Genomic DNA, 25,753 nt, shown 5'->3' on the forward strand with positions numbered 1-25,753 from the left:
AGTTACGGCCATTTCAAACCATATTTTTCTTCCCTGGTTGTTTGGCAAGAGTGTTGTGTTCCCAGCTTTAAATACAGCTATCTAGGGACTCCCAGAGAAACATTTATTTTTATTATGTTTTTCTTTTGGACTTTATTCATGAAGCTAGCAAGAACAAGAGCTAAAAAGCTGAGATTTGAAAGAGGAAGAGGGTTTAAATCAGAAATAGCCTTTCAAGGAATTTTGGTGAAACATCAGAATCTGGAAACAAAGACTAGAACGTAGATAGAATTTCCTCAGTGTTTAAACTTTCATGTTTTAGTAGAAAAAACCACCCTGCTTGAAACAGGCTGATGGAAGCTGATGGAAGTAATGGAGTGTGACATACATAGCTAGGACAAGGAATCTACTGGAAGAAGTGAGCACAGTATCTTTAAGAAGTTGCCAAAACCTGCAGAAGGCTGACACGGGCAATTTCCTCTGAACTGAAGCTACAAGCAAATGAAATAGATGGAAAGCTGTTGAAGCCGTGAAGGTAAGAGTCTTCTGAGCTGGTATATGAAATGACCGAGCAGGCAATGTTGAGAATACCTAAGTTATCAAGAGCTTGGCATAAGCGTATGCTATATGAACGTGCAGTCACCTTTGTTAAGAAGCTCATGTTAAATCTTAAAACGGAAAACATTTCCCATGGAATGACTTTAATGGGAAAAGAACAAAAATCTACCAGTTAAATTCACTCTTTGCAATATAAACAGATAACAGCTCCAAGGAAATCAAATGCTGCTTTGGAAGGACATGTAGAAGTCACTCAGTGTATCCCAGCTTCAGGGCAGTGATTCTCTTCAGACCAGCGACTCCCAGCATCACAGAGGTCCCACTACCTCTTCCAAAAAGCAAGGAGTGACAAGAACCTGTGGTGCCAAATGATCTTTTCCCAATGCAGAACTTGATACAGGTATCAGATTTTGACCACTTTTAGTATTGACACCTGAACCTGTATTGGACTTGCATGATAGTGGATGTCTGTTGACAGTCACTATGACCAGCACTTGCTGCTCTTGGTTGCCAGGTTTTATGGGACAAATTTTTACTGAGTTTCTGGACAGATGAAGGCAGCTCTGGCCGGTACGCAGCCCCTGAGGGATCAGGGCCAGAGGCTGTTCTGTACACAACGCTCTCAGAACACAGGCTGTGGGAGAAGAAACAGTGCATGTGTGTTCTGGGATGGATGTCCCAGACTTAAAAAAAAAAAAAAAAATAAAAAGAAAACCAACTGAGAAATAGATGTTAGTAGAGAAGCTGTTGGAATAGAAAATTGAGGCATTCAGAGATCTGCCAGCATCAGCAAAATCTTTGCCGTGGCTGCTGAGTGCACCTACTGACTTTGGATGAGGTTCTAGAGAGAAATTTCACCAGTTGCAAGAGTTACAAGCTTGCCAGACCCCATCAAAAAATGAAAACTGCAAATGAACTTTTACTGATGACCCTTCAGTTGGTTTAAAAAAACACCACCACAAAAAAAAAAAACCAACCAACCAAAATCCATTTGTGTTTTAAAATCTATACAGTAGACAATACCGTAGTATTTTAGGTCGAAGACAGTAAAGAGATGTAAGTAACCTTTAAGTAGAATATACTAGAAAACATGAAGAGATACTGACAACTAGCCAACAGTCAGCTGGTTAACAGAGGCAGCTGAGGTATGGTAAGCAGGATTCAAGTTCTTGTTCTGTAAAACTCAGCGGGGGGAATTGAACTCCATCTTCCACCTGGACATCTCTGGTTCACTGAATATTTTAATATTCAGAGAAATGAAGCAGGTCCAAGAGAAGGAACTGGAAGAAAAACAAGCCACTGTAACATAAAAAAAATAGCCAAGTGGTTTAGAAACATAGCCACGTTCTCGCACTAAAGGTGGCAACAAACTGTCTCAAGCAAGTCTCTCCATAAAACCCTTTGAGGACACTCTGCTTTATCACAGTGCAGAACAGTATTTTTTCCTGCACTCTAAATTTGCACAGGGTAGGAAAATAATAGTGCCTTTATATATACGTCAAGGTTCAAGCTGGACTACAAGCCCAAGTTCTGGACGAGATGGATGTGCCTCCTGCTGCACCCAAGGGAAAACGGATTCCTCTGCCCCCTCTCCTTCCTTGTGCTCAGGAAGGGCTCTGAGAGACAGCATATTAAGAACTTGGAAACTGTAACCATTCAATGTCCAAGTTATGCTTCAATACAGGTACAGTAGTGGTCTGCTGTAAAGTATAACAGTAATTTAGATGACGGGCACTTGAAACTACTAAAAAAAAAATTCCAAACACGGATTGACATTGATGTGGCTGGGCAGAAATGTCTATTTTGTTGAAAAGGAGCAAGATGCTGCTATTCCCTTACTATCATGCAACAGTGAGCGAAGCGTGCCAAAGTTATAATAGTTTGCGATATTGGCACTTACTCCCTTTGCCTTTAAGTAAAAGTTGGGCTCTTCCTTTGATGCCTTCATATTACAGAATAATGTAATGAACGATCAAAGATACATTCCATAGACAAGAAGATTTTCCTAAATGTTATCCATCACTAAGGGGAAGGACAGTAGAAGACCTTCTAAGCAGGTTAACTCTGAGAGATCATCACTGATCTTCAGGGTTGTATTTCTGTACCGAGATCATTAGACAACAGACAGTCAAGAAGATCTGACACTTACGAGTAGGAGCTTTGCAATCATTATAATCCATCAGAAGAGATGTGCCTGTGAAATATGCAAATATGAACTGTACTGTGGCAGGAGAAGTACTACCAGTGGAGAGAGAGAATAAACGATAATAATGTACAGTGTGGTGGTGGGGCTTCCTTTGGAACCTCTCGAGCAATCTCACTTTCGAATTCAGGTGTAAGGAAACAAAACTGGAACAGATGCAGGGAAGGACTCCAAAGATGGTCAAAAATCTAGAAAGCAGTTTGGCTCGTCTAGTCTTACAGAACAAAGGCTGAGAAAAAATTTACAATTTTGGTCCATGCATGCTACAGGGAGGAAAGTAGAAAAAAAAGAAAGAAAAAAAAAAGAAGAAAAAGATTCAACTTATCCTACAACTCATATGAAGAAGTGCATAAACAGTGTAGTGTTAGTAATACACAGGTATATATCAGCAGTATGTTAGCAAGGTATGCATTAGTATGGCAGCAGAGTTAAGGCAGAAATCAAAAGGAGTTAATTTTCAGAGCAAAGAGGTTTTCTTCCTTTAGACTCGTTTGCTTAGGGAAAAAATTATGTGTGCACCTGCTTTTATGGTGTACTAAGCCTGGTAAATGGTTAGGTACTTTTCCTACTGTTTGTATAGCTAAAATATAAGCACCTGTAGACATTTAAAGACACTAATCAGGTAAAGCTTATAGATATGGCTCCAACCAAATACATTTGTAAAAAGAGATTCCACAGCAATACAATTAAAGGATAATAAAATATTGCAACTCAGATTTTTGGCAAACATTTTATAATTTTTATATAAAAATCTCAGTAAGAAACCAAGCAGAATATCTGACGGAAACATCTGCCTTACAACAAGTTCAAAAAAACTCACAAAAGAAAGAGGAAAAAAAAAAAAAAAAAGAACAAAAAAAAAAGAGTCAAATTCCACCCCCCACCCCCCCGGCCCCAAATCCTTTTTAATTATAAACCAGAATATCAACAAAACACTTAAAATAATCTCAGATTGTTTGGCAACTCATCACATCATAACGAGAGACACATTTGATCATAAGAAAAGTTTAACTTTATATACAACTTCACTTGAACATTTGCTCTTACCAGAGTTAATATACATTAAAAAAAGATTCTGGCAATAATACCAGGTTCTATTTTTAATACCTGTGTATAAAATGTAACATAAAATGCTGAAGCTCTATAGTTAGGAGAAGTGACATTTGATTTCAATGGGTCCCTCTGTTGAAAAAGACAAATACTGAAATAACAGGTGTTTAGTTGCAAAATAAAACTGTTTGATTTCAGGGTAGTGTTGGCTGACTGTGAATAAATCTAACCTAATACTATTTATTTCTTGAGGTTGGTAGTAAATTCACAAGTGAAAATATAATCTAGTAAGATTACATTTTAAATTTTATACTTTGTCACAAATGTGAACAGAAAGGAGCCAAGTCCCTTTCACTATGCTAAACTACTTTAATACATGCGAGAAAAATACTTTACCAACTGTCTGAGCATATTTTAGAGAACTTCAGGTTTTAGACAGCCCTGGGGGAGCAGAGGGGAAATTTTCTACTGACATCTGCATAGAATGTAAAATATATAATTAAAAAAACCTAAGGTATATACTAAAGTTTACAGACCAATGCTTTCCATATAATAAATAAAATGTCCATCATTGATTAGATTCATACACAGAGTAAAATACAACCTATTTTTACAAGTTTATATACAAAGTGTATTAGTAGGCCCAGGGGTGCCTCATGGGTTGGAAGCATCTGCATTAGCATGTCACATTGGGAAACCCCAACTTTCCAAGTCAGTGATAAAATATATAACTACTTTGTTTTTCATTCAGGTACAAAGTAAACTTATTTTTCATCTGAAATAAATGTACATAATATTCTGTATAAACAATAGTTTATAAAGCTGTTTAAAATGTAACTTAAAAAGTACTGCATTGATTAACTTAGACCTCTGAAACAAGCACGTGCAAATCCCTTTGCTTTAAAAAAAAATAGAAGCACAGATGTTTGTTTTTTTTTTCTTTTGAATCTTCCATGAACAGTACCAGTTGGTAAAGATTATCGTTTTGCTTTCTTTACTGGTGTCTCCTCTGTTTTCTGCTGGCCTTTCCTCCGTACCACTGTTGGGCTATCTTCCCTTTTACGCTTGGTACACTGCACCTTTAACCTGAAAAGCATTATTAATAATTATTTTAACAATGGTAAGACTTGTAAAACAAAAAGGGTGGTCAGTCACAATCCTGTTTAGAGGATGGAATCGTCCATCTCTGATGAATTACCAGGATATATTATTTAAAAGCCTACTACTAAAACATATACCAGCACACACCACAGGGAGACCTTGCACTCTCCCATCACATCTTTGCAGGGTACTGCTTACTAATTCTGTATGCTGGAGTGCTCCAGATGTAGAATTTGGGGCTAGAGCTCTCCTCCTTCCTCCTCTTTCTTTTGGAAAGACTTGTGGATTGTAACATAATATAATGAACTACATTATCTTGTACTCTGTCTTACAAAGACAGAAGAATAGCGACAGTGGCTTGTCTCACATACACAAGAGGGAGTAAAGGGCAGACATGGTGTACCCTTATCTCTAAGCATCTATACATAAACCCACCACATTTCAGCTGCAACCAAGTGTAAGCGTGGCTTGAACTCTTGGCCATTCATAACCATGCAAAGTAATTAACATGAAGTGAACTGTAACAGCCAATCAGTGCACGATACACATGTTCCCAAGGTTCAGTTTGAAGACACTGCCATGTTTCAGAGTGGATGACAACTAAATGTATTTGGCATATGACCCATTTTACAGGTAACTACAAGATAAATAGAATAGCAACTGTGCATCGCATTTATTACTCCCTTGGGATTTTACACTGTGATTTTACACTGTGATCTCAACTATGAAAAGTGTACCAGGGAAGGAGGGAAAGGGAGATATTTTCACAACTCGATATAAGGACTCTCAGAGTTTCTCCTCTTTTATCAGCTGATCTTAGAAAGATCATTAAAGCATTAGAATCATGTGATCATAAGTTGCATTAACCTGAACCACAGCAGCTCTTCCCCCCATTCAGGAAAGAGTCACAGCTCAAGTTAAAATACTGCATAACAGCATTTTCAGATTCTCCCAAGAGGTTTCTGAGGATGGAAAGAAAAAAATTCTAGTCTTCAAAATGTTAAAGAAATGAAGAAAAAGAAAAAATGTAAACAGAAGAAAATCCTTTAAAAGCTTTTATATATCATAAAAGAACAGAACAGCACGAACCTAGACTGCTGTTCAGATTTCGAAGCAGTATATAACATATAAGGAAAGGATCAACGTAGTGTCTTCCAAAACAAGTAAGAGAAGTGGATTCAACTTTAATACTTACTGTGTCAATGGAGGAGATTTATTAATTTTTGTATCACTTGGCGATCTTTTTTTTGCTGCTAGGTTCTGTCGTTTTCTAGGAGAAACTGAACTTGGACTGCTGCCTTTGGAAGTTGCACGTGTGGTTGGCTTGCTGGGCTGCTTTCTGTAATACAAAAGAATGATGAATGTATACATAACAAAATACTTTTACCAAGTCACTTTCTTCTTGCATTCCAAGTGCAGAAAATTAAGACTGCACAGTACTTGCAACAAGTAACTCAAAGTTGCCAAAAGAAACAGTGAAAAAAAAAACCCATTTGTATGCTTCAAGATGCCAACTGCAATGCCAAAGCCATGTTTCTTCATATCAAATGCTGAATCAAAAGGCTACTTTACTGACTACATTTAGTATTTAACTAAAAAATCCTAGTTCCAAATCTGTGATAATTCCGGTACATGTGTCCATGTTTAAAAAAAAAAAAAAAAAAAGCCTGTAGTACCAGCAGAAAAACAAAAGCATCAAAGGTGAATAGGCTGCAGAAGAAAAGATAATTTGCTTATCCAGTGTAAAGAAAAGAACTCATTAGCTTCAGTATCCAGTTCAGAAACACGAAAAACTGGTTACTGGTGATCAACCTCATAGTTTGGACATACTTAAGAGTCAGAAAAAACGATAATCCAACAATGCTGAAGATGAAGAAGCAGCCTCTTCACAGAATCATTCCCAAACAATACTTATAAAATACAGACTGTTTGCAGCAACTTATGATAGAGATGCTTTGTTACTAGTCAGAGCTAGAAAGATAGCATTGGAAATCTGAGACACAAAACACACACACGGGTAAATAGAAAAACAGATGTTTCCACAAGCAATCAGAACAAACCCACTAATATCTAAACTTTCATTACAATTTAGCGGTAAACCTTCACAGTTTTTGGAGAATGGCTTTAAACAAAGAGGAGAGGTTTAGATTAAACATTAGGAAGAATTTTTTCACTTTGAGGGTGGTAAGGCACTGGAACAGGTTGCCCAGAGAGGTTGTTGAGGCCCCATCCCTGGAGGTGTTCAAGGCCAGGCTGGATGTGGCCTTGGGCAACTTGGTCTAGTGGGAGGTGTGGCAGGGGGGTCTATGGCAGGGGGGTTGGGACAAGGTGATCTTCAAGGTCCCTTCCAACCTAAACCATTCTATGATTCTATGATTTAAATAAAGACTACATAACTACTTTATGATTCAGCTCTGAAATTAAGAATTCTAGAGCATACCGTGAAGAGTGCTTCAAATAAGCCCCGAAGGCTAACATATAATATATCCTTTGGAGCAAAGTAAATCCAGTGAATTTACAGAAATCTCACCATGAACACAAAAAACAAAGTCTGGACTCCAATTGTGTTCTGAAAGGCAGCAACATAAATTAGAACTTCCTAAAGCAGATATCTTTCTTTGCTTCCATAACAGAGTCAAGAGGATGAGCTCTGCTATAATTCAGTTTGCCTACAAAAAGGCAGACCTATGCTAAGGGAGATGAAGAACGGCTTCTTAAAAACAGAACTCTTGCTACTACAGGAGTGAGTTACTGCAAGAGCTCTTCTGCAGTAAGATTGCTTTCTGAGCTTGCAGATCACCATACTAGAAATGAAATCCTCCAGTGCTGCAGATTCATGTATTTAACTTGGATAATATTTGTAAAAAGAAACAGGCAGGCAAAATTACGCTTTCACCTTATTCCAGTTCCAAATATTAAATGGTGAACTGCACAGTCGAGTCAGAGGTCCCTTTTTACCTAACAGAACCAAGTGCCCTTAGACCCAACTTCTGAGACATCACTAGGATGAAGACTGCTAGCAGGACCAATTCTTACCTTCTGACATATTCAAATATGTCTTTTGAGACCCTAATAGTTTCCCCACCTACCCCCTTTTGTCTCTTCATCCCTAGAAGAGCAGTACTAGAATTAGAACCAAAATTATTTAGGAAGCTCTCATCAATTTAAAGATAAAAATAATAATACCCCCCCCACACACAACGCCCGCGCCTCCCCCTGCTCCAAGCAACAACAAAAAAACCCACCCCAAAACCCACTAGAAAAAAAGCTTGTCTCTACACACAATTACCTTTGAGCCTCTAATCTTGTGGCTGATCTCGTTGTGGCCCCAGAATATGCTTCATCATCTTCCTCACCATCTTCTTCCTCACCTTCTTCCTGCTCCTTTAGTTCGTCTTCAGAAGACGTTAATTTCCGACGTTTTCTTTCTGGCTCCAGTGTTTCTGTCCATGTAAAATTTTACACATGTGCTATAATTTTCCAAAAGCCCTCCAAAAGGATATGGACACTTACTTTAGAAAAGGTATTCTATTCACAAATCCCATTTTAAGTAAGTAATTTTCCATTTCCTTTATCCTTCAACATTTTTAATTCACACTTGTTTGACTTAAATCTTGCTAACACATTCACCATCGTTTACTTACGCAGCTCATAGCCAGAATTCATAGAAAATTCATGAGGCTTTATAGAAGCATCTGGGATGTAGCAGTTCTGACATGAGATTATAGCAATTTACACATATTTACATAATATTTACACTAGTTGTAACTCAATGATTTTTCCTCGAGAAAGGAAAATTGAATAAAGCTTATCTTGTTGCTATTAGTAAACATAAAGGAACAGTAGTATCTTCTCATTCTGTCAGAATAGCAGAGTTTCATGTTTTTACCAGTTTCCTCTGATTGAACCAGAGAACGCCTGGGCTTTCTTCCCCTTTTACGCACAATCATTTCTGCTTTCTCAGCTTCATCTTCCTGATAAAATAAAATGGAAGCAAGTGAGGCAAGAACAATTTAATTTAAATAGAAGACAGTAACTTTTCATTACATACTGCTTATAAACTTACAAATTAAAATGGTTGCACTTACATTTGTTGTTTCTTTCTTATTAGGTATGTCTGCACCTAAAAAGAAAGAACAAAACTTAATTCTGAACTTCAAATCTTTTGCCAATCAGTTCAAATGTTTTCTGAGCATCTGTGATCTTTCTGCAAAGCTGACGGATTTTGAAAGAACTCCTTTTTAAAGTATCTATCTAATTCAGAATACAGCTTTGTTGTATTTTGTTATATACAAAGACTGGGACAATGATTAATTTCTTTTTTTTTTTAAGTAGTAAGGCTTTATATGACTGACGTTATTTATTGCTTTGTTGCATATACTGTTTTGTTTTAATGAAAAAGCAAAAGTTATTTACCCCTTTTAACTACTGTCAACCAATTACAGAATCACAGAAAAATTTAACTTAGAAGGGGCCTCTGGAGGTCATCTAGTCCAACCTCCTATTGAAAGCATGGCTAAATTAATTAATGTGATCATACTGCTCAAGATCTTGTTCAATCCAATTTTGAAAGTCTCCAAGACCACAGTCTCTCCAGGCAATCTGTTCTAGTGCTTAACTATGCCCATGGTGAAGCACCAACATGGCTGTAGCTCAAAAAGACAATACTTAAAACCTGTCTAATACCTGGTATGCAAATTACGTGATCTTCTCCATTGAAGTAATTTTTATTTCCAATTAAGTACTTCTTACAGACTGGCCTGTGCATGTTAAAATGCATTTGTGACCCTACAACCCATGTCTCAACCTGGCCTCTCTCCGTGGTAAATGCTTACCACTTCTACCCTGACTAACTCTACGATAAGAAAGAGATTATTTTACAAAGCTTTCGAACTTTCAAATGGAATTATCTGCAAGACTGCAAGGATAAAAATCCTTAGCAATAGAAGGAGCAAAGGAACCTAAACAAAAGCACGTTTTTATACCTTTTTTCGCTGCCATAAAATTGTTGCCTATTTTTGTTTTCTGAAAGCTACACAAGAGACAACACAAACTCTAAACCCATCACTAATTACGCTCACAGAACAAACAGAAGAATGTCAATGCAACAGCTCGTAAATAGATCTCAAAGAACAGAAACATATACTAGAATTCACACACAAGTTTTTTGGAGTTCCTTTGTTAAAGTTACAGGGAAAAAACTTTTACACAAAAGCAAATGAAATAAAACACAAAGACGTTTAACTATTCAATAAAGCAATGCAACCAAACATAGGACTGTCCACTGTATTAAGGATTTTACAAAAAATAAGTCTAACATATAACCAATATTTACTAGTTCTGTTGTGTTCAAAAGACAGATACTTCAAAATTCTGGTATGCTTTGGCAATTTTGTAGAAAAATAGTTTTTGATAGAAGAATATTCCATGTAAATCCAAGACACGCCTTTCTTAACAGACACAACCCTTTCTTTAGGACGTGAAAATGTAGTACTTTTGCCTCAAGGTAAGTATAAAAATAATAAGCTATAGTATTTAAAAATCTTACTAACCTTACAGCAGCAACCACTGATTAGTGCAAAATAATTTTAGTTTCAAGTTCAGTGTTAGTGTTACGGGAGAATGCTGCCTTCAGAAACCAGATGTCTCTTAACTGCATGAGTTGTACTGACTGAAAAGAAAGTCTCTGCATCCCACTCTACATGTGAGTCTGTCCGTATCGCAAACCCTTGTGCAGAACACCCAGAAATTACCAGAGTAAGTATAGAGGGATTCCACTTTGTTTTCTTTTCACTGCCAGGGGTTTTCAACCCCTTTTCTCACATGAATGCTAACATACGATGAAGAGTTTAACAGGATATTTCATCCACTTTACACACTCTCCTTAATATCACTGTGACATCAACAGCCTTTTACCTGGAAAACAAAATGTTACTTAACACACTAAATTAAGCTTTAAGTGCAGTCAGGTGTCTGTCCTTTTGAATAAAAAGCAAACCAGAATGTACTTTTACACCTTTCTCACATTCTTGTCTGTTCTCTTTGCAGTTGATAGAAACCAAGTACCATGCAACCAGCTAACCCTCCTGAGACAATTTTGAAGCATATGGATTAAAGCTGACATTTTAACAATTGCGGAGAAAATAGGAAATAGTCCATGTGTGCAATGAAGCCAGATTAATACCTCTGTAGAAACCTAAACTTTTGGAAACTCCATAAGATTTGTTTCAAAGACTTGTTTTCTCAGATTTGTCGCGTGAGTGTTTGTATTTCTTTACAAACCCCTTTTTTAACCTGCCTTTCAGGTTCATCTGCTTCCTGAACGGATTTAAAAGTCTGTTTTATTAAAAAGACACATTTAAAAAACCAGTGCAGTTTAGACTCACACTTGAGAAAAATTAGCTACGCCATCTAAAATTCACCAAAGTTTGACCTCTTACAAATCACAGATGTTTGCATAGGAAAGAGAAATAGAAAAGTATTTCACTTTTTTCGACTTTAGTTTGAAGCACTAAAAGTACATTTCTGTGTAAAGTTAAGTGATCATTTTCTAAATATCTTACAGCAGTTGTGAGGGGGAAGAAACATCCCCTTAAGCCACCACTAAGCTCTTTAGATACATATCCACAGATAATCCAATTAACTGAACAAAATTTGAAATTTTAAAACAGTTAATGTAATAAAGTGTGACTGACAGTTGCGGTATGAAAGAAAGCAAGCAGAAATGGAAAACAGTCACTAAAAACCAGTTTGATGGGGTACCTACCTGCCTCTGAAGCTCTGCCATGTGCCTATCCACACAAACAAATGATTTGGTACATTCTGCAATGCATTATTCAGCACTTGACAGTGCTGCTGCATCTTTGAAATAAGTTCTTATGAAGCTGCTCTTTTTTAAATTATAAACTCAGTAGGAGTTACAGACAAGTCTTCACTGTTCTGTTTACTAAGACGTTTTCACACGTTGATAATACTGACTGCCAGAGATGCTGTTTTGGAAGGACTTATGTGATTTTTTTTTTTTTTTTTAAAACCCTCTTCTATTTCTTCCATCTTTTATTTGTTAAAGCAGGTATCATATGCTTACCTGTTTGAGGCGGTTTTCCTCTACACGCAAAAATAGGAAACTGCAGCTGAAATAAAAAAAAGTGTTTTTTTTTTAATTTGCAGAAAATCAGGAAAATCCAGGATTGTATTACATAAACACAGAAACTTGCTCCCATTCATAGTAGAACATATCTGCAAATCTAGAAAACATGAACATTCTAATGAGCATACAGAAAGTTTGTACTGAGTTTCTCGACACTAGCATGCATTTTTCCATTTATGATAAAAATTTGAAACAAGTCAAATCAGCCCATAAATGAAAGAAATCAGAGCAGTTTCAGTAAACTAGTTGACAGTAAAGTCATTGCAATAAAAGACAAAGTTAAAGGCAGTTTCAATCAAACACATTTCTGAAAACTTAATTATCAACAATACAAAAAAAGTTCAGTACTGTCACTTTATGTAATCACACATACAGATTTGCACAACTATAAACCACCAGAATTTTGTATTTACTCAGAATGCAGAAAGAGCTATGTATAATTACATAATCCCCTGTGATGACTGTCCAAAAAAATCCAGTTGCTTTCATCACCAAACAACTACACTAGGATGTCTCCGCTTCCTTTGAAGTAGCAACATGTTCTCAAAGCAGCCTAGGGGAAACTGTCATGCAAAGATAATATCTCACCTTACAGAACCACTATCTCAGATAGAGGGCAGATAGGGCTCCTCCTGGAGCCAGCCTGTAACTGATTGACACACCAATCAGTCATCACTAAGAGGTACAGGGCCTTTAAAATAGTCAGACTAGAACAAGATGATTCTGTTCCAGTATTGAGGACTGCCAAGGTGTATCTATTTTGAGTGGGATTTTAAAATTAGTTTTAATTCTTATTTGAAAAAACACCACCACCCACAAAAAAACCCAAAAAACAAAAAACCAAACACCAAAACCCACACCCGTTCAAATTAGATTTCATTAAATTAATATTGAGGAAAGAAAAAACGGCTTAGGAAAGATTAGGAATTCTGAAACAAAACTCCAGCAGATCTGTAGAAGGGACAGGACTCAAAGGGCTGCCTGAAAACCTGTGGGGACAGAACCAGCAGGGATGAGAACTCCTGCTATCTATAGCCTAGGTAAATTCCCAAGACTTCTGACACCCATGCCAGCTGGCGCATCACCAGGCAAGCAGACAGAAAATGTGAGTTTCAATACAACTTTGTTTTTAAAATCACCTCTTTTATGTGCGATAGCTTTGATTCCGACATACACGAATTCCCAAGAGAGGAGCCTTCCACCAAAATAAATCCAACTGGTCGTACTCCACAAATATGCCTGATCCATTACTACCCTTGTGCTGTAATCCAACTGGATTCCAGAAACACTCCCAACAGAATACTTTCTTAGCAGTGAACATACTTCTCGTGGTTAAGAAGTTAAGATATTGCTGAGCTTTAAAAGACAGAGGTATGTTTCATGAGCTCTTAAGTTACCAACCAGCACCTGCCTACCTTTTGAATGAACCGTACACATCGTAATATAGGTAATAAAACTGCATTATACAATACTTTATTTTACAGACATTGCTAGCCAGTGTAACAGATTTGTATTAAGTATGTTGTACTAAGTTTGATCCTGTTAGGCTATTTGCTGTGTTCAGACTTAACAGTGTATTTTTGCTTACAAAATTCAGTTACATTAGGAGATACTATTAATAATTTTTGTTTGCTTAGACTGATCTCAATTATCAAGTTTTCCATAAGACGTTTCTGAAATACCCTTAACTGTTAAACAGATAAATGGCTCTTGAATTACTGTGTTTATATGCACCCAAACAAAATAAAGGCACTTACATTCCCAGTGCTCATATCAGCTTTTGACTCCCCACCTGAGGGAAGAAATATGAATTCAGAACTTGAATGTCACTATTTTCCTTGGTTTTCCACACAGGTATTATGAACTACTTACCACCAGGCTGTACAGCTTCAAGAGGGTATTTACGAGGCCTTCCCCTTTTCCGTTTCACTATTACAGGCTGATTTTCCTATTAAAAGTAAAGGACAAAAACATTTTAGTTACTGTAATCGACAGTTAGCATTTGAGCAGTATAATACAAAGATTGCTGCTAACTTCATAATGTGATAGCAGCAGCAGCGCTCCTCAGTTAAAAAAAAAAATAGATAAATATAGATGAGGCAGGTTTCATAGGAAGACACACTGCCTGTTATGAAATTCATTGATATAGCTGAAAAGAAACAAGACAACTCCCAATTATACAAAATTCTCTGTGGCTGGCCTCAGGCACAAAGCATGCCTGAGAACACAGTGCCTTCTGCCCCCTTGCCCCCCAACAACTCTACCACTTGGTCTCACAAATGCTGCCTGCTTACCCTATATATCCCACCACATCTTTTCAGTCTTACAACAACTCCAAACTTTGTCTCTTGTGAGCCCCTTTTCCCAATGCCACATAGCACATGCTACATCTTAAAACAGCTGAGCAAGTGCTACTAAGCAGTCAATATCCCAGCTATCCCAACGTACAGATTTTTGACATTCTCTATATAAACAGGGCCTTTAGTAAAAAAGGCCCCTTACTTTGAAGTTTAAGCTTTGAAAGACAATTTGAAGTAATGAGTATGGTCAGAGGTTCAGATCACAAAAATCCCCCATCTCAGATCACAAAATCCCCAATAACAGACTTTCTCCTATTTACAAGGAAAGGAGGTTAAGTGCCTCATTCAGCATTTACTGAAGTCTAGCAATGTCTACCCCCCGCAACGGCTCTTAGTCACTCAAGCCTTGAGTGAACAAATGTAACAGTTTATTCTGTAAATCTTCTTCCACTTCCAAATTAGAGGTGAAAAAAGCAAATGACAAAACCTAGCATATTTATGAGAACTGTGTCCATTTCTAGAGACCATTGACAATTTTAATCACTAGGGTTCAGACATTTGTTTACAACCACCACTGTAGAATATCACAACTATATGCCTAAAAGATAACATAGTTTTAGAATTGTTGAGTGATAATATTTTTGTAAAGCCAAGTCATGTTTGCTAGTAACTAAACTATCCACATCTCAATTACAAGGTTTTCAGAAAACATGACTTCTATACAGTACAACTCTATATAATTGCTTTCTGTACAATTTATAAGTACTATTAAATGTAGGAAGGGAGTTATTTCTACTTCAATAATCAGCCACTGATGTCTTATGGTCTGTGAGTTTATACTTTGTGACACAGAACTTTACCAAGCATAAGTTTTCACACCTATTTCTGTGTTGGTGAAGTCAAACCCATAATATTGCTGTTAACAAAATACAAAGACAAAGTACTTATTTTCAGTGTGAACCTGCATTATCTCAGTTAACATGAATAAGACCACTCACCTCTGGAGAATTTTCGTTTGATTCTAGGCCGTGCTTTTCCTTTTCAGACATTTCCTGTTCAATGGTAAATTCATCTTCACACATACAAAAAAAAAAACAAACCAAAAAACAAGAAGAGAGAAACTGTACACTTTTGTTTTATTAGGCAAAGAAAAAGATACAAGTCACAACCTAAACACCCATCAGAAATTAATACTATTTGCCTTGTAGCAACAATAATTGGTCTGCCAGAATGCTTCCCTAACACTACATGAGTTAGACAGGTCTTCTAACTTAAAGTAAAAACAAAAGGTCAAGACTGTGACCCACTATAAAATGGTAAGATAAATATAAACCACTATTGAATTTTCTCCCACATTCCATGAAACAGAAAGCTGAGGATACATGCTGATTGCAGAACAGTTTCAGACTTGTCAACATGCTCACTGGAGAGACAAAACTATTAGTAGGTCAAACTAATATTAGGGAAGATACGCACACTGTTCACCCAAAGACAGACTGAAGTTACGTCAAAGCCACTATGAACACTGTGGACACATGATCATTTCTTATTTATTTTAGTGCAATTAATAAGTCAACTGTGACAGTGCAACTTGGATACTTTGTTTCTCTACCGAAACAAACAGGCCTGATTTTGATGGTGAATGTGTCTTGGATTTTTCATAGAAGGACATCTCTTATTTGTGGCCAGAGTTAGAAGTTCTTCTTGTCACATACCGCAATCATGCTATTTCCCCATCCACCTGTTTATTTGCAATTAGCTTTCCTAGCCAAGATACATACTGAAGCAATAATGGAGTAGATGGGTGATAGCACAGCAGAAACATCAAATCTGCTCTCACCATTAAAGGAACTAGGATTAATGCAGTATTTGACAGCAGTAATAGAACAGACAGCAACTAGAGAATATATGCAAGTATTTACTGGGATCAAACTGGAATCAAGTTCCTAATTTCTTTCAGAATCATTCAAATGAAAAGAAATTAGCATTCAGTATGGGTTCAGAAAATTGCCAGGAATGGGCAGTTTCATTACCTTTTTCTTCCACAGTACTTTTAGGAGGTGTATGCTTTACATCAATTTCTTTGGACACTTCTGCTGTATCACCTGAAATAACTTCCTAAATTATTTTGAAACAAGGAAAAGAGTGTCTTACTACAAATTAAAGATCATTGTCAGTTACTTACACTAAGAAGAACAACCACCATACCCCAATATACGAGTAGTTATTTTATTCCTCAAGATTTTCTAATGTCTCTTAAAAACTTTGACGCTGAGAAGCTTCATCAAAATCAATGGGTGAGATAGACCCAAATATTTCGCATGTACTCTTAAAAGGAATAGCTATTTTGTCCTGAACTCCTGTTTTGACTTAGAAGGGATCAGCACAAACCCAGAACTCAAGTACAAGTCCGATACCCTCTTGCAGATCTCAGCACAATCACGAAGACGCTGATCTGACGGGACAGCTGGGCACCATGTGATCCCAAGCTCCTAACTATTCTGCAAATCGGTCCACCACACTTCAAAGGGATTCAGGTGCTGTGTACAACACAGGCTCCTGCTTTTTTTTTTTTTTTTCTAATTGTCTCCCCCTTGAAAAGTGAATATCATTCTATATATAGTCAGTTATTTTGTACTCAAGACAATGCAAAAATGTTTTACACTTAATAATGAAAATACCTCCCAAAATAAGCTGCCACAGAAATAAAAACTTAAGACTTCCATCTTATTTATATTACAATTGCAGAACATTAAAAGAATGTGCTTGAAAATACCTTGATGTTATCAGATTTCGTTTTAGAATGCTGAGTTTGTTCATCATCTTTTCTCTCATCCTGAGCAATCAGCTGGTTGCCTGCAAAACCAAACAACAGTTCAAATGTTAAAAGAGCCTTCTGCATTTGTCAGATTTTGATGTCACTTTTATATCAGCTCATCATGACTGTGATTCAAACGATTCTGAAAAGTAGCATCTTCTTTACAAAAATATAATCAGAAAGTTATGTTAATTCCTCTTTGAGGAAGGAAGACAAAACAATTACAAAAAAGAATTCCATTTTATTTCTATGTTATAGGTGGGGTTCTTTTTTTTTGTTTGTTTTTAAAGATAAACTAAAAACTTAAATTTGACCACATCAAGAAATAAAACATCAACCTTAACTTCAACTCACCCAGAGAAAAAGGAAGCAGTTGATGTTATGTGGGACACTATAACAAATACAGCATAGCTTCTAGTTACTCACTTCATCAAATCAAAATTGTAACAAGCAGAATAAAAACTGTTATAAAAAATGACATTATTAATTATCCTAGTGTTTTTTTTTTAATTGTTCTGATGCTGAAAAGACAAAAGCAGTTGAGAGCAGAGCTTGAATAGATATTACATAGTCAGTCTCATAATTATTATGTCAACAAAATGTCTAACTTATTTCTAAGTTCCAGGTTCCAGTATAGGATGGGGAGCTACCTGTTAGAGAGCAGTGTAGAGGAAAGGGACCTGGGGGTCCTGGTGGACAGCAGGATGACCATGAGCCAGCACTGTGCCCTTGTGGCCAAGAAGGCCAATGGCATCCTGGGCTGTATTAGAAGGGGGGTGGTTAGCAGATCGAGAGAGGTCCTCCTTCCCCTCTACTCTGCCCTGGTGAGACCGCATCTGGAATATTGTGTACAGTTCTGGGCCCCTCAGTTCAAGAAGGACAGAGAGCTGCTGGAGAGAGTCCAGCGTAGGGCAACTAAGATGATTAAGGGAGTGGAGCATCTCCCTTATGAGGAAAGACTGAGGGAGCTGGGTCTCTTTAGTTTGGAGAAGAGGAGACTGAGGGGTGATCTTATTAGTGTTTATAAATATATAAAGGGGGAATGTCATGAGGATGGAGCCAGGCTCTCCTCAGTAGCGACCAGTGATAGGACAAGGGGTAATGGATTCAAGCTGGAACACAAGAGGTTCCACTTAAATTTGAGAAGAAACTTCTTCTCAGTGAGGGTGACAGAGCACTGGAACAGGCTGCCCAGGGAGGTTGTGGAGTCTCCTTCTCTGAAGACATTCAAAACTCGCCTGGACGCCTTCCTGTGCAACCTCGTCTAGGTGTTCCTGCTCCGACAGGGGGATTGGACTAGATGATCTTTTGAGGTCCCTTCCAATCCCTAGCATACTGTGATACTGTGAAGTTAACTTTAACTTAGAAATGTTTATGCCATTCAGTGGACTGACTTCCTTCTCACTTTTTGCTTCTGGACAGACATAAGGTTACACTAAAACTTGGTTCTTTCCAATCCAACAAAAGGAAGCATCCAGCCTCACAAAGTCTATTGAATGGCTAGATTTTCCTCTGACGATCACTTTTCCTCAGTTTATATTTCTTCCATGTGTTTTATTTAAAACGGATAAAATTAGAAATTATTTTGAAGACTAAGCAAAAAAGTTTGCTCACTTACAATCAAAAAAGCTACTATAATACTCTTCCATGCAGTATTAAATTTGTTACCATGTTTTTATTAAGTGTAGTATTAAAAGTTGTTCTGGGAAGAACGATTGCTTTGGAGTTCTGAATTCCCCATATTCCATTCTTTCCTCCAAAATACCACTTTATGGCCTAATCACAGTAGAACTTTGTTTTACAGCAGAAAAGCTTTACACAAATTTGTGTAGTTCTGTATCACTTACATTTTTCTTTATCTGTTGTTCCTGGAGATTTACATTTTGTTCCGCTAGATCTATGTTCTTCTGTTATCTGGGTATTCAAGTTTTCCACCTATACGTAAAACACAGAGAAAGATAACTCCTTACCTTCTTTCTTCCATAAAGTTTATAAACACAGAAGGGAGAAAGTTCTCTCTACCTGCTACTTTCAAGTACAACACATGTTAAGATGGAAAATAGCAATATTACAAGAGTAATTAATTTCTAAAGCCCAAGTAATGCTATTACTACTGTAAGATAGCACCACAAAAGAACTTCTGACTTGTAGTATTTTCAAAACTTCTAAATGCTATTTTCAATGAAAAAAGTCAGTTTTAATTAAGCATCCTACTATGTGCTTTAAAAGCAGCTTATCATGGCAATTCACACAAAAGTATTTTTGTATTTAAAAAGACACTCTCCTACTTGCAGAAACAGAAGTAGTATCTTGCTAGTACCAAAAATGTGGCCAACCAGCATTACAATACAGTAATAAATAAATTTACTACTCAAGTTTAAGAAACGACAAACATTTTTTAGCTTGTCATCAGTGTTAAATGTCTTGTTTCTGCTCCGTAAGAAACACTTTACATTTGCAACCTTCCCACAGTCATGTCTTTTATAATTATGAGCTCCAAGCTCTTGTGAAATAGTAGACTGCATTAAAATAACAGGTTTCTAGTTCTGATCAAAAGCCCCAAGAATAATCCCTATCTTTATCCTCTATTCTCTAGGAGGACAATCAAACTTCTCTACTCTGCCAGTTAACAACAGTCTTGAAATAGTCATAGACTGTGGAACAACAATATAAGAAGATTTATTTACTGGCAAATTTGAAAGAATAATTAGACATCAACTCACACAGCTGCACAGTCTCAATATACATAGGCTCTGCATATACAAAAATAATATTTTCCTTTAGAGAATATTTAATGTAAATAGAAGTAAATGCAAGTGACAAAAAAAGCAGCACAGACTTAGAGAGTAAATTTAAAAACCAAGAACTTACATGAAAAGTTTCTCTTTCTAAAGCAATATTCCTCTGCAGCAAATCTATTAAAAATAATTAGAAAAATAATCAGGAAGGCTAGGCAAGAGTGAAGCATCACAGTATCCTCTACTTCACCTCTCTGAAAGGATTCCAGAGTACCTGAAACTATATAAGACTTACTTTCAACATTGGAAATAAGAGGCATCCAATCTCCTCTTTAACAATATTTGAACAAACCCATAAAGATTATGGATTTCTAAAGAACAGGATAACTGAGAATCGTTTTATGGCTAAAATACAGGCAATCATGGGGCTGTCACCTTTGAAATATTTGACACTTCAAATATAGTTCTGGTATTTGAATGAATCAGAATTTTATCCATCATAACCTTAGATGCTGGATCATGGGGTGAAATAAAATGAGATTAAAACTATGGTGTAACATTATGTTTCCATAAAACTAAAGTTTGCATAATTGTACTAGTGAGATCTGTAGCTGATACAGTGCACATATGAAAATTGCCCAATTGCTAGGCTCTGCTGTACTCTAACTTTGCCTCTAATAAACCACAGCCTTTGCCTTCCGTATCATGAAAATGCGCAAAATAATTAATTATGGGAGCTGAGTGCTCTGCACTTTTGAAAAAATTCTGTAACTTTCAAATCCATTTCATACATACATAGAGAATCATAAAGAAGCTGCTCCATCAAGCATTCTACAAAACCCTTAAGTCTGATTCATAAGGGCAATGAATTAATATTTTAATTAAAAAAAAAAAACACTGCTAAACAGTCCAACCAGTTTTCCTTTCAGCTAAAACAAGAACATAAACCTATGATCCAATAAAACCACTCTATTCTACATCAAATTTTATATAACTTGTACCTCATTTCTTAAATATATACGTTTTAGCAACAATTCTTCCACAGCTATACTCTTTAGTTGCACATCTTTCAATTTTTAAAGCAGTGTCAAACGAAGAGCTGGATCCTACCCACTCAAACAGCAATGATTTGTTTACATTCCAAGGAATCTTGGACTACTAAACTACTGTGTCTGCTGTTCATACTCATGACAGGACACACATTTGTCTTTTAAACAACTTCCTTTTACGTACGTTGAACTATATGTATATATGCATATATATATATAAAGAGAGATTATTGTGTGGTGGGGGAGAAAAAGAAAAAAACCCTCTACCAAGAGCTTCAAAGCATTATTCTTCAGTGTGTGTCATATCCAACATGATTTACACAACAAATGGATTTTTGTTAAACATTTTACATGGAACAAGATTATCACATCTAGTTCAATCTGCACATTTTAAATTTTAAGTACTGTCTGTCTGGGTGACTGAGTGATGTGAAGTGGCACAGTTTTTCAGGCACTTCAAAGAAACCTCACAGTAAAGAAAAACTGGTTACAGTTTTGAATCTGCTGTCCTGAAGACCACATTATTCTAACCCATTCTCAGGGTTTATATTTTCTTTCTTGTGAGCAGAGCATGTCTCTTATCACTTAGATGAATACACACCAACATTAAACGAGGTATGTGAATTTGACCTGACCCAAGAATAAAAAGGAATCCGATGCTCATATCTCACCTTCTAGCTTTGTCTTCTATTTGGTAAACAGTTATTTTGGTATGCATGTCTAAAAATTTGAAAGTGATCTTTACAGTGTGTCCTTTCATAGCTTTTTGGCTTTCAGCTGCAACTTTTCATAAGAGAAAATGCATCTTTGACCTTTTTGGACTCTATATACAGCAGCATCACTGGTACCTCTCGCAATTCACTTTAGCTTTGCTTGTTACTCCATTAGCTTGGGATTTACTCTCATCTGGTAGTGTTGTAAACATCTTTGTAATCCATCTGGAGCACAAAATCCATCAAGATTGGAACAAAGTAGGGGTTTGTTTCTGCTTTAATAGGAAAGCCAAACAATTGCAACACATTTTAAAATAATGTGCTTTTGGGAAACAGGGATTTTTATTTTTTTTTCTTCCATTTAAGATTAATTCAATACACGGAAAAGGAATTACTGAGCACAGATCCAGGTTGACTAATTGGATTTATAGTTAGGTGATTACCTACTTATAAGTACTCTTCAAATTTCAGTAGATGGCTAGAAATATTTTAATCTTCCAGAGAGCAAAAAATAAACAAAAAATTATAAAAAAACATCTTTCTGTGAAGCCTATGTGACTTAAAGTCGTACACTATTTACTGTTGTTATATCCTCAAAGGGCCTGTCACAATACCTGAAACAAGGATGTTCTAAGTTTAGAAGGAAGAAAGCCATTCTTTGGCAAAGTTTCTATATCTTTCCCAAGCAAACTTTTTTCTGTATTTATTGTTTTTAAACGGAATGTTAGCAGTCTACTACTTTGAAATCCTAAATGCTTTCCACTTTTCTTTCAGCATATCGTATTGGAAGAAGCTGACTCTCCCCCCACCCCTTTCCCACAGACCAAATACAAAGCCACATGAGCTCCTAGAAACTTTCCAAGACTTCTGCAGGTTCTGCTTCAATGTCTCTACTCATATCAAATCTACCCCCACCCCACCCCATCATAATAGTCAAATCAGTATGAAAAGTAAATGGCTATCAGTATAAAAGTCACCTTTTTGAAACTCTTTAGTATGAAGATCCACATATCCCTCTCCACTTCTTGGACTTTCAGGCTGTTGTGGCTAAACACAAAATCAAAGGAAACAAAAATATCGCAGACATCCAGAACAAGTATGTCTTAGTCCCCTCCCTCATGTCATGATGAACACTGTCTTATCATGATCTATAAAAGTCTTCAAACATTTTCTTAAGACAGCAGTACAAATATTAATAAGGAACACCGGCAGAGCTTAGTCACGTTACTGTTGAAGAGTACAGCGCCATAACCTTGACCTTACAAGTAAGTTAACACTGGTACCAGAGTTCAGTTTAACAAGTGGATCTCAAGAGAAATCTCACAAAATCAAGGCACATAGGTGCATTGCCTTCTCCGAGTTCCAAATATGAGCAATATTCTAGAAACGTTCACATATGCAAAAAAAAAGTGTATCTGCAATATTTAACAAGGTACAGTGAACTCTCTTCAACTCATGTGTTTGTTTTTTTTAAATTCAAGTTGCATATCAGCTATATGTTACTGAGGCATAGATAAGTACGCTTAGCTCCATATGGCATTAAGTCAGATCTGAACATTGTAAACTCAGATACAGTGCTATATGAACATGGCTATACTGACTCTAGGACCATCTTATGCTGGGAAACAGTACAGGTGTTTGCAGGCGGAACTCAACTCAAATCAATAAATCCCACTAGACTGAAGTTGACTTGCATTTTCATGAAGTGCATCCCAGGCATCAAAACCATGGTTGAGAAATACTCAACCCTGGAGCTGAAGCCAGTAACCCCGTGCAGATGCAACATTTCAGAAATACTTGGGAGTCTCTGAACCATGTTCCCCCTCAAAATGCTTATTATCAGAGTTTGGCAAGATACGAATACATGGATCCAGTCCTGTATCTGAATGAAGTATTAACCCATCTGGAATCCTGTCTAGTATGGACCACAGCACAGATACACAAATGGATAGGCTCAACTTTGGTTTTACACAAGCTATAAGTGACCATGAGCCCCAATACCCTGGATTATCCAGCATGACCTACTCTTCTGTTACAGCAGATAACGGGCTGTAGTTATCGCAGTACTGAACAGCAGCAAGTGTTCCTCAAACACACAGAAGAGGATGGGCGAGTCTGAAGACCGGCATGGAAGTGATAGAATGAAATGAACAGCAACGTACGTTCACAATTTCAAAACACCAACAATTGCCAACTGTAAGTGCTAAGGCACATATGATTGACTATTTTACAAGTACTATAACAAGCAACACGCATACAGTACAACCAATTCTAAAAAAAGCACACTTGGATGTTATGGTCATGGGAGGAGCACGGCTGGGGGGCGGGAAGGGATTGGTTCTACCACAGAATAACATGGACAGCCCACAATTTAAATGCCAGCTGCTTCAAAAAGCACAGCCGAATAATCTGAAAAATGAGCCTTTGAAAGTTTTGAAGTGCAAATGCCATTTTTGCTGCACAAAAATCAGAAGGTATAGTAAGAAACCCTAGCAAGATGTATAATTATACAAGAAATAGAATAATCAAAAATTTCAAAATATCATAAATACCTCTTCAGTTCTCAAGTTAGTTTCAAATTCTAGTTCTTCTGCCAACTTTGGTAAAGCTGCATTATTGCCTAATGAAATACAAATATGTTAAAATTATTAGATTACATTATGCTGTATTTATCTCATGCTACAGTAGGAAGCTATTTCTCAGTACCACCTCATGAACACAGTAAAGGAATTTAATCCCTTCCTGTAGGCAATGGAAACAATAGCAAGTCTGTCTGCAGCAAACCAGCTCAACAAAAACAGCTTGGCACCTGCAAGAACACAAGTACTTCTATGCTTACATACAAAAGGATTGGACAATATGGGCTATTGGGATTTACCATAGCTTATATATGAATTCTGACTTTGGCTTTTTTTCCTTGCTTCTCCTTTAAAAAATAACAACAGATTTTCGGACCAAATTCCAAACAGCAAATTACCTCTGTATTAATTAATGCAGAGTGAAGAGATAATATTTTTCTTTAAGTGACAATAAGATCTAAATCTGTTAGTTCTAAAACTGTAACCACTGAAATTATCCAATTTCCATACAGACTGAGAACTCAGTAGCTCCTCAATATCATTTCAGGAAATCTCAAAACCCCACTCATTTTACTCCTCACAGGAACAGCTGTATGCTTGTAACATCTGAAAAACAGGCCATGCAGGTAGCATCTTCATATTACTTCTACAGCCTTTTTGAGCGTCTATTTCAAAAGCCTGTTTATACAACTTTTCCTAAACAAAAAGAAGTAGTTATAACATGGTAATTCATCAATGATGCATGCGAAGTAGTTAAATTGTGGTTGAGGTCCACAAAATAAGACTACCATTACCACTGGTACTTACAGAGGCTACATCAATGGACAACAAGGATTGAGCAAAGCACCAAGACAGATACCCTAAGTGTGGCAGTTTACATTTTCACAGCTCATGTTTGTCTCTGTTCTATAAATACTGAATCTTTATATAACTAGATAGTTATATAGTTTATATAGTATTTATATAACTAGATCAGCATATTTCCTTGACAAATTCTTAAGATCCCAAAATCTGCAGAGTGAGCTTTCTCACCCCAAATACCAATAAAACTAGAGAATAAAGCCAAGCTTTGAGAAACTGGACCTAAACTCACATTTTAAAATGTTAGTGCATTTTTTGAAATAATAGCCAAGACAGACATGAGAAGGAAAAGGTTTTAAAAGTACTTGATCGGCATCATTCATTCCACTTGCTTTGGTATAAAGAATAATAAGCAGAGTTCTCTACTGTTTTTCTACAGTTTAATTTCTCCAAAATTTATAATGAAGTCATAATCTTGACTTCATTATGCCATCTACAGAATTTATTAATTTTCATAAACTTGGTGCTTCAACTACTCTGGACGGTCAAAGAAGAGAAAGGCTGAAAATAGCAGGACGTTCATTACATTGTATTTTAGGAACCAGCAACCATACAAGTTCATTTCAAATGTTAACTTCCAGAAAAACGGAGCTGGAAATAAAATATGATATCCTTAACGTCACATACTATCATAAGTTAAGTTTTCTATTTAAA

The 25,753-nt window shown here is 36.6% G+C and overlaps 1 protein-coding gene across 4 annotated transcripts in view; it reads right to left on the reverse strand.

The window, feature by feature from the left end:
- Nucleotides 1-3,637: 3,637 nt before the first annotated feature.
- BOD1L1 (biorientation of chromosomes in cell division 1 like 1) overlaps nucleotides 3,638-25,753 on the reverse strand; it is a 39,266-nt gene continuing 17,150 nt past the window's right edge. For 3 of the 4 annotated variants that reach the window (XM_082482658.1, XM_082482660.1, XM_082482659.1), the window contains 15 exons: nucleotides 24,212-24,279; nucleotides 22,637-22,706; nucleotides 20,031-20,074; nucleotides 19,007-19,094; nucleotides 17,118-17,197; nucleotides 16,375-16,459; nucleotides 15,340-15,413; nucleotides 13,914-13,989; nucleotides 13,799-13,833; nucleotides 11,979-12,024; nucleotides 8,980-9,014; nucleotides 8,781-8,865; nucleotides 8,181-8,334; nucleotides 6,087-6,230; nucleotides 3,638-4,876 (listed from right to left, as the gene is read on the reverse strand). In XM_082482658.1, the coding sequence (XP_082338784.1) occupies nucleotides 4,768-4,876; nucleotides 6,087-6,230; nucleotides 8,181-8,334; nucleotides 8,781-8,865; nucleotides 8,980-9,014; nucleotides 11,979-12,024; nucleotides 13,799-13,833; nucleotides 13,914-13,989; nucleotides 15,340-15,413; nucleotides 16,375-16,459; nucleotides 17,118-17,197; nucleotides 19,007-19,094; nucleotides 20,031-20,074; nucleotides 22,637-22,706; nucleotides 24,212-24,279 (1,193 nt within the window). In that variant the 3' untranslated portion in view covers nucleotides 3,638-4,767. Of the gene's footprint in view, nucleotides 4,877-6,086; nucleotides 6,231-8,180; nucleotides 8,335-8,780; nucleotides 8,866-8,979; nucleotides 9,015-11,978; nucleotides 12,025-13,798; nucleotides 13,834-13,913; nucleotides 13,990-15,339; nucleotides 15,414-16,374; nucleotides 16,460-17,117; nucleotides 17,198-19,006; nucleotides 19,095-20,030; nucleotides 20,075-22,636; nucleotides 22,707-24,211; nucleotides 24,280-25,753 lie in introns of those variants that run through there. The other variant, XR_014269134.1, reaches the window with a different exon arrangement.

The sequence above is a fragment of the Vanellus vanellus genome (genome assembly GCF_965231255.1).
Source record: "Vanellus vanellus genome assembly, chromosome: 4".
NCBI classification, from domain to species: domain Eukaryota; kingdom Metazoa; phylum Chordata; class Aves; order Charadriiformes; family Charadriidae; genus Vanellus; species Vanellus vanellus.